At 57.9% G+C, this 12,744-nt stretch overlaps 1 protein-coding gene across 5 annotated transcripts in view; it reads left to right on the plus strand.

Annotated features, from left to right (window-relative positions):
* OBSCN (obscurin, cytoskeletal calmodulin and titin-interacting RhoGEF) overlaps positions 1–12,744 on the plus strand; it is a 196,057-nt gene that overhangs the window by 160,122 nt on the left and 23,191 nt on the right. For all 5 annotated transcript variants that reach the window (XM_059917953.1, XM_059917957.1, XM_059917955.1 and 2 more), the window contains 15 exons: positions 413–532; positions 687–826; positions 1,209–1,409; positions 1,535–1,617; positions 1,896–2,069; positions 2,845–3,001; positions 3,339–3,455; positions 3,539–3,703; positions 3,810–3,968; positions 4,122–4,299; positions 4,885–4,998; positions 10,572–10,739; positions 11,222–11,324; positions 11,674–11,803; positions 12,532–12,640. In XM_059917953.1, the coding sequence (XP_059773936.1) occupies positions 413–532; positions 687–826; positions 1,209–1,409; positions 1,535–1,617; positions 1,896–2,069; positions 2,845–3,001; positions 3,339–3,455; positions 3,539–3,703; positions 3,810–3,968; positions 4,122–4,299; positions 4,885–4,998; positions 10,572–10,739; positions 11,222–11,324; positions 11,674–11,803; positions 12,532–12,640 (2,118 nt within the window). The remainder of the gene's footprint in view (positions 1–412; positions 533–686; positions 827–1,208; positions 1,410–1,534; positions 1,618–1,895; positions 2,070–2,844; positions 3,002–3,338; positions 3,456–3,538; positions 3,704–3,809; positions 3,969–4,121; positions 4,300–4,884; positions 4,999–10,571; positions 10,740–11,221; positions 11,325–11,673; positions 11,804–12,531; positions 12,641–12,744) is intronic.

The following is a 12,744-nucleotide window of genomic DNA, read 5'->3' on the forward strand; positions in this document are numbered from 1 at the left end:
CCAAGTGGCCAATAGGAATGGAGGTGGCACAAACCCCACTGGGGACCCCACAGCTCCAAGCTCCAACCCCAGCCTGACCATTTACCCAGCTTTGCCCTTAGCTGCCCCTGCCCACCACCTTGCAACCATGCTGGCTACCTGCTCTCCCCTGACTGCCTGCTCTCCCCACAGCCACCTGCTGCTCCCACTGTCATCCCTGAGTTTGTGGTCCCCTAAGTCACACCTTGGCTCAGTTGCCCTTGAGCCAAAGAGACCCCTAGTCGTGGTCAGCCTTCCCTGCTTCTGGCAGCTCTGGCCCAAGTCTGTGCGTCCCTTGGCTCCTCTGACCCCCAAGCCCAGGATGGGCCTGGAGGCGGGTGTTTGGGCACATCTGTGGAGCACACGGCTGGCTGAGCTAGGGTCTGGCCCCCAGGAGAGCTCCCGGCAGCAGAGGCCTGTGGCCACCTGTCCTTGGCCGAGGTAGGCACGGAGGAGTTCCTGAAGAAGCTCACTTCGCAGATCACAGAGATGGTGTCAGCCAAGATCACACAGGGTAAGGGTAGCTGGTGATGGAGTGAGGTCCAGGGGTGGCCGTGACTGAGCCCCCAGGACTGGGGCCCCTCCTCACATGAATGCCCTGTAGACCCATGGGAGGGCGGCATGGGGGTCAGGCCCTTCGAAGGCATCATGTGCCCTGTGTCCCCCAGCCACACTGCAGGTGCCTGGAGGTGACAGCGATGAGGAGTCCAAGACGCCGTCCGCGTCCCCCCGGCATGGCCGGTCACGCCCCTCTTCCAGCGTCCAGGAGTCATCCTCAGGGTCCGAGGATGGAGACTCCCGGGGAGAGGTGCATGGGCAGGGGAGGGGTGGGGCAGGGTGGGCAAGGGGGTATGAGAGTGTCGGGGGCAGGGTGAAGGTGGAGTTGGTGTAGGGGGCCGGGGGAGCTGGGGCAGAGGAGGTGTGGGGCACACACCTGAGTGGCCAATATCACCACTGTGACCCAGGACACCCCCAGCACCCCAGAGGTTCCTCCTTGTCCCCTTGGGGTGGGCCACCTGGCACTCCCGGTAGGATTTCCATCAGTAGAGATGGGTTGGGCCTGTTCTAGAACTTCATGGAATCTCAGGATGGCTGCTTCTTCTCCACTTAATTCCAGAGGCCTTGTAGCCTGGGGCCTTGGGAGGCCCACTGGCCCCTCTCCAGGTCTGACTCAGTGACTTCCCCCCCAGATCTTTGACATCTATGTGGTCACGGCTGACTACCTGCCCTTGGGGGCTGAGCAGGATGCCATCTTGCTGCGGGAGGGCCAGTATGTGGAGGTGCTGGACTCGGCGCACCCGCTGCGCTGGCTTGTGCGTACCAAACCCACCAAGTCCAGCCTCTCTCGGCAAGGCTGGGTGTCTCCTGCCTACCTGGACAGGCGGCTCAAGGTACCTGGATGGCTGGAAGGGTGGTCCTGGGGTTGTACCCCGCTTCCCCATGAAGGTGGGAGCCTCGCCCTGGAAGGACAGGCTAGTGCTCAGGCTGTCTATGACCCTCTCCTGTCTCTCAACAGCTGTCACCTGAGTGGGGGCCAGCTGAGGCCCCTGAGTTCCCCGGGGAGGCTGTATCGGAGGATGAGTACAAGACGAGGCTGAGGTGAGGGACCACCAGGCAAGAGCTGTGGGAAGTTGGGTTCCTGTGGGGGGACTCCAAGATGCTAATTACACGCAAATCCCCTGGGGCTGGCCTCTAGCCGGCGGGACCTTGCCTGGAAACTTCGTGTGGTGGGGCTGCCTGTTGTGTGAGGGTGCCCTCCCTCCACCAGCTTTCCAGGCCCATTCTGAAAGTGGGCAACAGGATGCACGTGACTTGGAAGTGCCCGGTTCAGCAGCTAAGCTCCTGGGTCTTCCCCTCATGGCTGTCTCCCCACCCAGCTCCATCATCCGGGAGCTGCTGAGCTCGGAGCAGACCTTTGTGGGCAAGCTGCAGTTCCTGCAGAACCACCACATGCAGTACCTGGACCGCTGCCCCCACGTGCCCACGGCCGTGGCCAGCCAGAAGGCAGTCATCTTCCGAAATGTGCAGGACATCAGCCACTTCCACAGCAGGTGGGCATGCAGGGTGGGCCTCAAGGCTATTCCCCGGTCTGTGTGTACACGCATGTACACACGCACATGCTTAGACACACACTTGGACACACCGTTCACATGTGTAGACACATGTGTGCACATACAAGTCATACATGCACACGACACATGCCTACACACACGTGGACACACACCACACATGTGCATACACACGTGGATGCTCACACTTGCACATGCATGTACCGACAGGGCTGTACTTCAGGAGAGTGGTCAGGAGTCGAGAAGAGACAGAACCTTTGATGACTTGATTCACCCACTGGTGCACCACACACCTGTACAAGGACACACATGGCCCCAGGCACACAGGCACGTGCACCTGGCTTATCCCCGGAAGTGCCTGTGGCACACCTACCCACTGCAACCCAAGTACACAGACATACCCCAGAAATGTGCGCACACACGTACATGGGCACACACAAGTACATGCACATACCTGCACATGGACACACAGCCCTTCACATGTGGGCATACATGTACATGGCACACACACGAATACACGTACACCCACAGACACGTACTCCCTTACGTGCTTGCACACCTGCACATAAGTGCACGCCCTGAAATACCACATATGCGTGGTCCTCACAGCCCAGAACACTCACTGTCATCCACAGGAACCCGGCCCTGGGCAGGAGCCTGTTTCTTCCCAAACCTGAGGGTTTGGGGCTGGGTTGTGGGTCGTGGGTGAGGGTCCTGATGTCAGCCCTCACCTGACCACTGTTCCCCTCCATGGCAGCTTCTCACAGGAGCTGCATAGCTGCGACATGGATGATGACGTGGCCATGTGCTTCATCAAGAACCAGGCAGCCTTTGAGAAGTATCTGGAGTTCCTGGTGGGCCGAGTGCAGGCTGAGTCGGTGATGGTCAGCATGGCCGTGCAGGAGTTCTACAAGGTGCCCCTCTGCCCGTCAGCCCTGCCTCCACTCACCAGGCTTGATGCTGGCTTCCAGCTCTTAGATCATCTTCCCTGACCCTGCTCAGGCCCCACTTCAGCCTGCCCAGGCCCCCTGGCCCCTAGCTTAGAAAAGCGGGCAGGGCCCCCCCCAACCCCAAGCTCTGCTCACCTGTTAGACAACGACACTGGCCATCACCTGGGGCAGCGGTGGGGCCCACCTGGGGAGGAGGGTCTGTGTGTGGGACCCCGATCCACCAGCTTTGGGGCTCTGGGGACACAAGCCATCTGGAGGCTGTGCCCCCCCCGCCCTGAACCCAGCCCTGCGGTTTCCACAGAAATACACTGAGGAGGTGCTGTCAGCCGCAGATCCTTCGCAGCCACCCCCGCCGTCCCTGCAGCACTTCCTGGAGCAGCCGGTGGAGCGGGTCCAGCAGTACCAGGCCCTCCTCAAGGTAGGCAGGGCTGGCCAGGGGCTGCGGGGCCACCCCCGTGCCCAGCCACCCCAGGTCTCGCCCTGACCCGCAGTCTCCCCCAGGAGCTGATCCGCAACAAGGCGCGGAATGGACAGAACTGTGCACTGCTAGAGCAGGCCTACGCAGTGGTGTCGGCCCTGCCGCAGCGTGCCGAGAACCAGCTGCACGTGTCGCTCATGGAGAACTACCCGGGCACCCTGGAGGCTCTAGGCGAGCCCATCCGCCAGGTCTGGGGCTGCGGGTGCAGTGGAGGGCCTGGGCAGGTGGCCAGGGCTTGTGGAGGGCTGGTCTCCAGGCTGGGCCTGGCTGACCACAGGCTCACCGCTCTCCCAGGGCCACTTCATTGTGTGGGAGGGGGCACCGGGTGCGCGGATGCCGTGGAAGGGCCACCACCGGCATGTCTTCCTGTTCCGCCACCACCTGGTGGTCTGCAAGCCCAGGCGGGACTCGCGCACTGACACCTTCAGCTACGTCTTCCGGAACATGATGAAGGTTTGCAGGGTGCCAGCGGAGCCTGGGTGGGCAGAGGGAGGCCATGCAGGATGTGCGGGCAGGTGGAGGCTGGTGGCCGGTCCTGCAGCCCTGTCCTGGGTGACCATGGCTCAGCCTGAATCTGGGCAGTCAGCCTGCGTCCTCCCCCCACAGCTGAGCAACATCGACCTGAACGACAAGGTGGAGGGCGATGACCGTGCCTTCGAGGTTTGGCATGAGCGGGAGGACTCAGTACGCAAGTACCTGCTGCAGGCGCGGACGGTCATCACCAAGAACTCCTGGGTGAAGGAGATCTGTGGCATCCAGCAGCGCCTGGCCCTGCCCGTGTGGCGTGAGTGCCTGGGCTCATGAGGCGAGGCTGGATGGGAGGCTGAACCTTTCAGCCTGGCTGTCTGGCTTGGGGGCACCCAGGTTGGCAGGTCCTGAGCTCTGGCGCCCTGCCCCCACCTGGGCAGGCACAAGGGAAGGGGCTCGATTCTGGGGCAAGTGACTCACTCTACCCTTGGTTAGCCCAGCCTCTCGGGAGCCCTTAGTCAGAGTGTAGGGCTGGCCCTGACCAGAATTGAGGGGAGCCTCGAGGTTCACTCAGGGCTTTCCAGCACAAGGCAGGTGCCCAGACTGTATTAGGGATGTGAAGGGCCCAGAAGACTTGGTTTTGCTTCCTCGCTTAGAACAGGAGAGAGGATCCCATTTCAACATGCCCTCTTTTTCCACAGTCCCTACCACTCCCCAGTATACAGACAAACTGTGTCACTCACCCTAATGCCCATCCAGGCCCTAGTGTGGTACTATGGACAAAGGCTCACAAGGGATGGTATCTGTTGCAACCACACCCTTGGTCATGGGGCTCTGGCCCTGCCAGGTGTGCACCTGAGGGGACGGGTAAGTGCTCTAGGCCCTGCATATGTATCCCCAGGCCCCCCGGATTTTGAAGAGGAGCTGGCCGACTGCACGGCTGAGCTGGGCGAGACAGTCAAACTGGCCTGCCGTGTGACGGGCACACCCAAGCCCATTGTGAGCTGGTACAAAGGTAGGCCTTTGGGGGCCAGTGGATTCTGATCTTGCAACAAGCAAGAGCTGCCCAGAGGGAATCAGGCTGGGCAGGGGGCCAGGGATCCAGGGTGGGGTCTGGACACAAGAGACAGGCCTCCTGTTCCAGTTGCCTGCTCCTGAATCAAAGACAGGCTGGCCAGTGTGCACAGGCGGATGAGGTGGGGCAGAGGCGGAGGCTGCTTAGCTATGCATCGTGTTTCTGACGCAGTGGCTCTGCCCACCACTGAATCTCACTCATTAGCTCTCTCATTTGACATGTTTGTGCTGAGTGCCCAGGTACCATTCCAGGTGCAGGGAAGGTGCAGTGAACAGGCAGATCAACCTTGTCCAAGGAGGCTGACCTTCTAGGGGAGGAGACAGATGACAAGCACATAGACAAATGTGTAATATTTGTGACCAGCCATAGAAAAGGCAGAGTGAAGGGCAGAGAGTAGCCATCATGCAGACATGTTGGAGGAACTCCAAATAGGCAGTGAGGCTCCAGGAGGACAGGGGAGGGGGAGGCGCTGAGGCAGGTGTAGTGGGGAATGAGGCTGGGGAATGCTGGGCCTTGAGGGCTGCCGTGTGGGTCTCAGATCTGACTCTGTGTGTGATGGGAACCGCAAAGTTTGGGGGTCCCCAGGAACACCGAGTTCAGGAGCCCAAGACCATTCTCACTGGACACCAACTGCAAGGTTGGGGGTCCCATAACCACCTTCAGGTTCAGTGATTCACTAGGACTCACAGAACTCAGCAGAGCCGTTCCACTCAGGGTTCTGGTTTACTGCAGTAAAAGGGAAGGGGTGGGGTCCAGTTGGGGATCCAGGTGTGGTCCAGATGTCCCCCCAGTGGAGTTGTGTGGACATGCCTGTTTCTGTCAGCACAGATGTGTGCCGTCACACGGAGTGTGGCCAACCAGGGACACTCACTTGTTGAGCCTTGTTGTCCAGGGTTTCTGTTGGGGCATTCACGTAGGCTGACTACCTGCATGGCTGACCTCAATCTCTGGCCCCTCTGAGGTCAAGCTGATGCAGTACGGCCTAAAGCGCCCACCCTAAATCACAGTGTGGCATAGACCATCTGGCGTGGTCCAGGTTCCCAGGTAAACCAAGATACTCTTAATTAGGCCTCACCTGGCTGGCAGGTAGGTCTCCTCCTCCGGGCTGGCAGGTAAATCCTGAATCCCTAGTTCAGTCCCAGTAGCCAAGTCCAGTCCTGGTTTTGGAGGAGCTGTCCCAGGGAAGTCAGTCCTCCTGTCCTGCTTGTTCGAAACCAGCTGGGGCATTTGTTCACCCACGAATGGCTAAGAATGGGGCTGGAGAAGACATGCAGGGGCATTTTGCTGGGACACGAAAGAGGGGCCGTCCCAGTCCCACTGTCAGAGCTTCAGGCCGGAGTCAGTGGAGCAGCAGCTGGTCCCCCGGAGCAGCCTGGGGATCATCCTTCTGGAATCTGTGGGGTCCTGGGCTCTGTGGAGCTCCCTTCCCAGCTGCCTCACAGAACCCATATGTAGTGCAGCTCCATTTCCCTGCCACCCCTTCTCACACCCAAAACTTTCACCTGTGACGGTGGGTCCAGAGAGACAAAGCCATTCCATAAAAGTTATTTAGAAGTAAGAATGAGCCTCTCAGCCGCCACCTTTCAGCTGGGCTGCCCCCAGGAAAGTGTGCCCGCCGGGCTGCGTCTGAGGGGAACGAGGGATGCACCATGCCCAGGAACAGTCAGAGTGGGATCCCAGGTTCCCAACTGTATCCAGACAATCCACTGTCCCTTTCATCTTGACCGTTACCCTGTGAGCAGCTTGCAGGCTTTGACCCCTCTGAGGACAGCTGTGTCCAGTGAGTAGAGGAAGCAAGGGACAGTCAGACGGTCAATTCCTGCTGGGCAGCTTCTGTGACAGACGACACAGGTTCTCAAACTGCAGGTGTTCCAGGCAGCATACACAGCCATGTGGTGTGGCCAGAGCTGGCGGTTCACCGACCTAAAGCAGCATCACAGTTGGAAACACCACAGATGGCCCTGAGAGGCACCCATCTGCCAGATGGGGGGTCCACCCCAAGTGATGTGCACCCCCCTCACCTCAGAGCCTCTCTCTTGGCAGTCCCCTGTCTGGCATGCACTGGAGCTCAGTGCCACGTGCAGTGCAACGGCTCCACACAGGAACCCTGGTGGGAGCCCTTTCAGTGGCCTCACTTTGCCTCCACGGTTCATGGACCCAAGGAAGGGTGTCTTCAACCCACCTGTCTATAGCCTGTTAAGTGTCAAACCACATAGCCAGGGCGTTCACAACATCTCAAGGTCAGTGAGCACATAACCTTTGCCAGGAAAAGTAACATCTGGCAGGAGAAATCAGACTCACCAGTCAGCAAAATGTCATTCATTTGGCGGAAGCTTGAGTGTCGGGGGAGAGGGCCAAGTCCTGATCCACCATGCCCCCCCTCCCCCCACCCAGGGGCAGCCAGCAGGGAGCAGAGAGCACCAGCGATGTGTATGAGAGATCATGCCCATGCGAATGCAGGGACCTCTGGTCTTGGTCCTTGCATGCCAGCAGGAAGGAAAAGCAGGTGGCTGCAATGCCCAGGACTCACACCAGGAGCTGTTAGCCTGCACAGCAGACCCTATTACAGCCACCCTGTCCAAGTCAGCTGGAGCCACAGGACCAGTGACTGGATTGGGCTGGTGACAATCTCCTGCCAGCCACCACTCTCTCTGGCTGTTGATTTTGGACTCGGCCTCTCTCGTTACCTTGGCTCCTTTCACATCACCCAGCAGGCCTGGAACTTCCCTTCTCCTCCTGCGGTTCTGTTGGCAATCTTGGGAAGGGATAGGTTGCTGGGCTGGAGCTGGTTACGTGCTCTATAGCCACCTATCCAAGTGTAGGGTGTCCCCACCCTTGTGTGGAGCAGGGAATTCCAAACAGCAAACATCAGGGTCCAGAGGTAGAAGCCACAGTCACAGCACCCTGACTTGACCCCAAGGTGACATTACTTTTCCTGCTCTCTGGGGACCTTGCTCACATCCCATCAGTGGAATCAGATGCCTGTGTCCAGCAGAGCCATCAAAATCTAAGTTCTCCCCCTGCCTGAGGTGCCTGGCATATCAGATGGGCATGTAGGGGCTCTGGTTCCTCTGGGCACAGGGAGACGAAGGCCCACTTCTGATTATTTTTCTCTTAAACAGAGGTGAAGGTGGAGGAGGAGGAAGGGACCAGGGATGGAACAAGACACACTTCCATAGCTCAGTAATATCCAGTGTTTTGGGCTCACTCAAAGCCCTAAACGGGACAGCAAGATTGGCACTACTGATCCCATCTGTTTTAGCTTCAGGGACCCCTTGACTTAAAAACCATATCACATTGTTCTGAGGGGCTCTGTGCCCCTTGCCTGGCTGGGGTTTAACTTGCATGGTGGTGACCTTTTGGATGGGGTCCACTTAGCAGGGGTTTCCACTGGCCCAGAGCCATGGTAACATCTCCCATCCTCTTTCTGGGTCTTCCCATAAGGGCTGAGTGAGTTCTCCAAGGAGGCAGGGCCACCTGTCAGGAAGCACTTACATCTCTTTGGATCACCTTCTCCAGTGTGTCACCAGCATTCGAGACACCATCCAGGTGCCATGAGCCCATGTGCCAGCTATTGATGGTTCCCCGTAGAGGTTTGTCTATATCAGGGAGTTGTCCCGAGCCAGGGTTCACAGCAAACACTGAGATCCTTTACTGTTAACTCTAAAGGAATCCTGCACGTGATTGGTGCCCATGGCTCTCATCCCTGAGTTCTAGCCCTGCTCCTGCCTGCATTCTGCCCATCAGGATTGGTGATGGCTCTCTCTTTGCACCCAGTGTAGGTGTGTGTTTCTGTGACTGGGATAAGAAGGGAATGGAACCTTCCTGGGACTCAGCATGAGTTCTAATATTTGCTGGGAAGTGGGGCTGACCTGAGGCTGAACCAGCAATGTCCCTGCTGCCAGGAAAGAGTACATCAACCAAGGCACTATCCAAGTGTCTGTCTTTGAACCCACTTCTCAGTGCTCAGATTGCAGCCACCTGCCCAGTTTCTCGCCATTCACAGCAAATAGCTGTTTCCTGCCCAGCTGACCATGAAGTGTGGTCAGTATGTTCACCACTGATTCCCGTGGACCTCCCTCATGTTCTGTTAACTGGCCCACGGGCCACTTTCTTTCTCTTTTGGGATGCTGTGTCTCTGAGAGGTATCCCTTCCTTGCTGCCAAAATTGCAGATCAGAAACTGTGAAGGGTCTGAGATGTTTCTTGGCTTGCAAGCCAGCAAGCCAGCCTGCCAGCCAGACACAAACAAAAGACACAAGACCCCAGGTCAGAGACAAAGGCTGTTTCTCACAGCAAAAGCAGCATGGGCTGCCCATGTCTTGATCTCCACATCCAGGGACCAGATGTCAGCTTCATGCAGTGGGTTTTACCACAAGAGAGAACCCCCAAGTTTTAGGAGATGCCGAGTTTTTCTGGGGCTACTGGCACATCTTCCCATCCTTTCCTCCAGAGCGAGAAGTGACTTATGGCCCTGGAAGACAAGCAAATGTCTCATAGGGAAGGAAGGTGAGGGCTTGTCTCTGCTGCCCTGGATGGCTCCTGGGGTGTCAGTGCTGGCAGTAGGTGTCTTTGCCCAGAGGATCTGACTGTGCAGGAATGCCAGCAGTCCATGGAGAACTGTCTTCTGACAGCAAGATGAAGACTGAGAATTGACCACAGATTGACAGTGTCACCGGTAGCCTTGCCAAGGGCTGTTTTGTGTGTGAGGTGAAAGCCAAGAGGTGTGGGTTTGGGAAAGGATGGAAAGGGAAGAACCTGGAGACAGAGAGTGAGAACAACTCTTTCCTGGAATTATCATACAGGGACACAGAAAAATGAGGTGGCAGCTGGAGGCCTTTGGGGGGATATATTTTTAAGTTGTTTCTTAAGGTTCCCTGTGAATCAGAAGTCAAGATGCTGCTTATGAACTGTTATAACTTAAACAACCTTGTTCAGAAAGTACAGAGCTATTGGAAAGTGTTCATCTATGAAATTTTACATATTTATGGAGGAAAGAATTCTTTGTAGCGAAAGATGCACATCTCACCATCCCTCTCCCAGGAAAGAAATGTGTTACAGCTGGACATGTTAGATGGGCATTTGGATGAGGGTGATTAAAGAAATGGGTGGTGTCCGAGTATGTCTACTAGGTGGGGTCAGGACCTTGGAGGCCGCCGGACAGTTGCAGAATCATTGGCGAGGTGATTGAGGGTCTGGTTATCAGAAGGAGATATCCTCTCCTTGGGTTTGGGTCCCCCAGCCCGGCCCCTGCCTCCAGCTAAGAGCCTGCCTTTAAGAGGCTACACTGTGCCCAATGAGGTCTGGGGAAGTAGATGGGGGGCGGTGCGCCACGTGTCCATCCAGGGCTCCAGGTCAGCTTGGCCTGCTAGACCCCTGGCAGGGAACCCACACTGGCTCTTGTGTTATAGGGGCAGCCTCCTCCATCAAACCCTGCGACTGTGACCCCCAGGCGGGCCCAGTCTCTTGTCCCTGATGGGGTTCCCTCTGTGACGGCCCTCCTCTCCTTTCCAGATGGGAAGCCACTGGAGGTGGAACCTCATCACATCCTCATTGAAGACCCTGATGGCTCGTGTGCCCTCATCCTGGACAACCTGACTGCTGTCGACTCTGGCCAGTACATGTGCTTTGCAGCCAGTGCTGCTGGTAATGCCAGCACCCTGGGCAAGATCTTGGTGCAAGGTGAGCCCTGGGGGGAGGCCAGAGTGTGAGTGCCCAGGCCCCACCCTCTGGGCATTGGAAGGGTATCAGCCCTCATGGGGGGGCACGGGCCTGCGGATGGAGCTGTCAGGGGGTGGGTGTGAACGTCTTACTGAGGTCGGGGTGCTCGCTGGTGGGGGTGGGGTCCTGCTCTGTCATGGTGTCTCTCTCTGTCTCTGTCTCTCTCTGTATCTCTATGTCTCTATCTGTCCATCTCTCTGCCTCCATCTCTTTTTTGTTTCTTTCTCTGTATTTCTGTATACATTTCTGTGCCTCTCTCTTTCTATCTGTCTCTGTCTCTCTCTGTCTTTTTGTCTCCCTGTATCTCTGTTCCTCTGTCTCCATCTCTCTGTCTCTGTGTCTCTCTCTATCTGTCTATCTCTTTCTCTCTGTGTCTCTGTCTCTTTCTCCATCTCTCAATCTCTCTCTCCCTCCCCTCTCCCCACATTCCCTGGACCCTGCAGTCCCGCCTCGGTTTGTGAACAAGGTCCGGGCAGTGCCCTTTGTGGAAGGAGAAGATGCCCAGATCACTTGCACCATCAAAGGTGTCCCACACCCTCAGATCAGGTGGGCCAGGCAGCTTGGGGCTAGGGGGGAGGTGGGCAGGTGGGCCTGCCCTGGGGCCATCCTGCCTGCCTGAAAAATGAGGGTGGGCAGCCTGTTCGCTGGGTTGGGGTAGGATGGACACAGAAACTCAGCCTTTCCGATGAGAAGTGGGCACGATGGGGCTGCAGCACGTTCTGAACACAGCTCTAGCTGCAGCGAGGACAGAGGATGTTGGGTGGGTGGCATCCAAGAGGGATGTAAGGGATGTCCTCTGTAAGGACATCTGCATCTGCGGGGTGGGTGAGGGGAGGGTCCTGAGCATGGGGGACCTGGGGAGACCCCACCTGACCACCCCTGGGGTTGGCTTTAGATGGTACAAGGATGGGACCCTGCTGACCCCTGGGGGCAAATACCAGACCCTGAGTGAGCCCCGCAGCGGCCTGCTGGTGCTGGAGATCCGGGCAGCTGGCAAGGAGGACCTGGGCCTCTATGAGTGTGAGGTGAGGAGGGTGGACCCAGGGGGAGGGGGCTGACGGGACCTGTCTTGGGGATCCTGCCTGGTTACCACCATTCCTGACCACAATGAGAGAGGGGAAACCAGACCATTGTCACCCACCATCCATGATGAGGGGACACCAGACCACTGTCACCCACTGTCCATGTTGAGAAGACAGGGACCGAGGAGGCGGGCCCTGGGTGGAGCCTCCTCAGTCCTCGTGGCCCGGGGGGACCGGCAATGGTCTGGGGGAGGTGTGTGCTGGCTGTGGTTCTTCCTGGCTGCTAGCTACTGCTGCTGCTGGCAGCCTTCAGGGGGAACGTGTGGTGCCTGCTCCCCATGGCAACTCTCAGGGAAAAAATGGACCCGTGTCAGCTCTGGACCTGTGCTGTCCATTTCGGTCACTGTTGTCCACACACAGTGATTTAAATTTAAATCAGTTAAAGTTAACTCTAGGTGAAGATTCACTTCTATTTCAAGTACTCAGAGCCCACATGGCCACTACACTGGACAGAGCAGAGAGTGTCCCCACCATCACAGGAAGCTCCTGGTCAGTGCTGGGGACACAGTGGCTCGCCTGGTACCCTTTTCCCTGTGGTCAGGCTCTGCAGCTCTAGGAACAGCCATGGTGGGCCCCCCATGCTACAGCTGGCCTGTACAGCCTCAAAGAGACTGCCCAGGCCCCTTGGGGAGCCACGGGCTCTCAGTGGGCCTCTGCTGTCTGCCCTACAGTTGGTGAACCGGCTGGGCTCCAAACGGGGCGGCGCGGAGCTGTTCATGCAGGGCCCGGCGCTGCAGGCCCGAGAACAGCAGCACGTGGGGCAGCTCGCTGCCGTGGAAGGTGAGTGCTTCCGCTGCCAGTCGCGGCCTGGGCTGGACCCGCCATATGCCTGGGCAGCGCCAGGTGGGGTGAAACCATCAGCGCCTCTAATCAGAGCACACTTC

This window comes from Balaenoptera ricei, chromosome 3 (genome assembly GCF_028023285.1).
Source record: "Balaenoptera ricei isolate mBalRic1 chromosome 3, mBalRic1.hap2, whole genome shotgun sequence".
NCBI classification, from domain to species: Eukaryota; Metazoa; Chordata; class Mammalia; order Artiodactyla; family Balaenopteridae; genus Balaenoptera; species Balaenoptera ricei.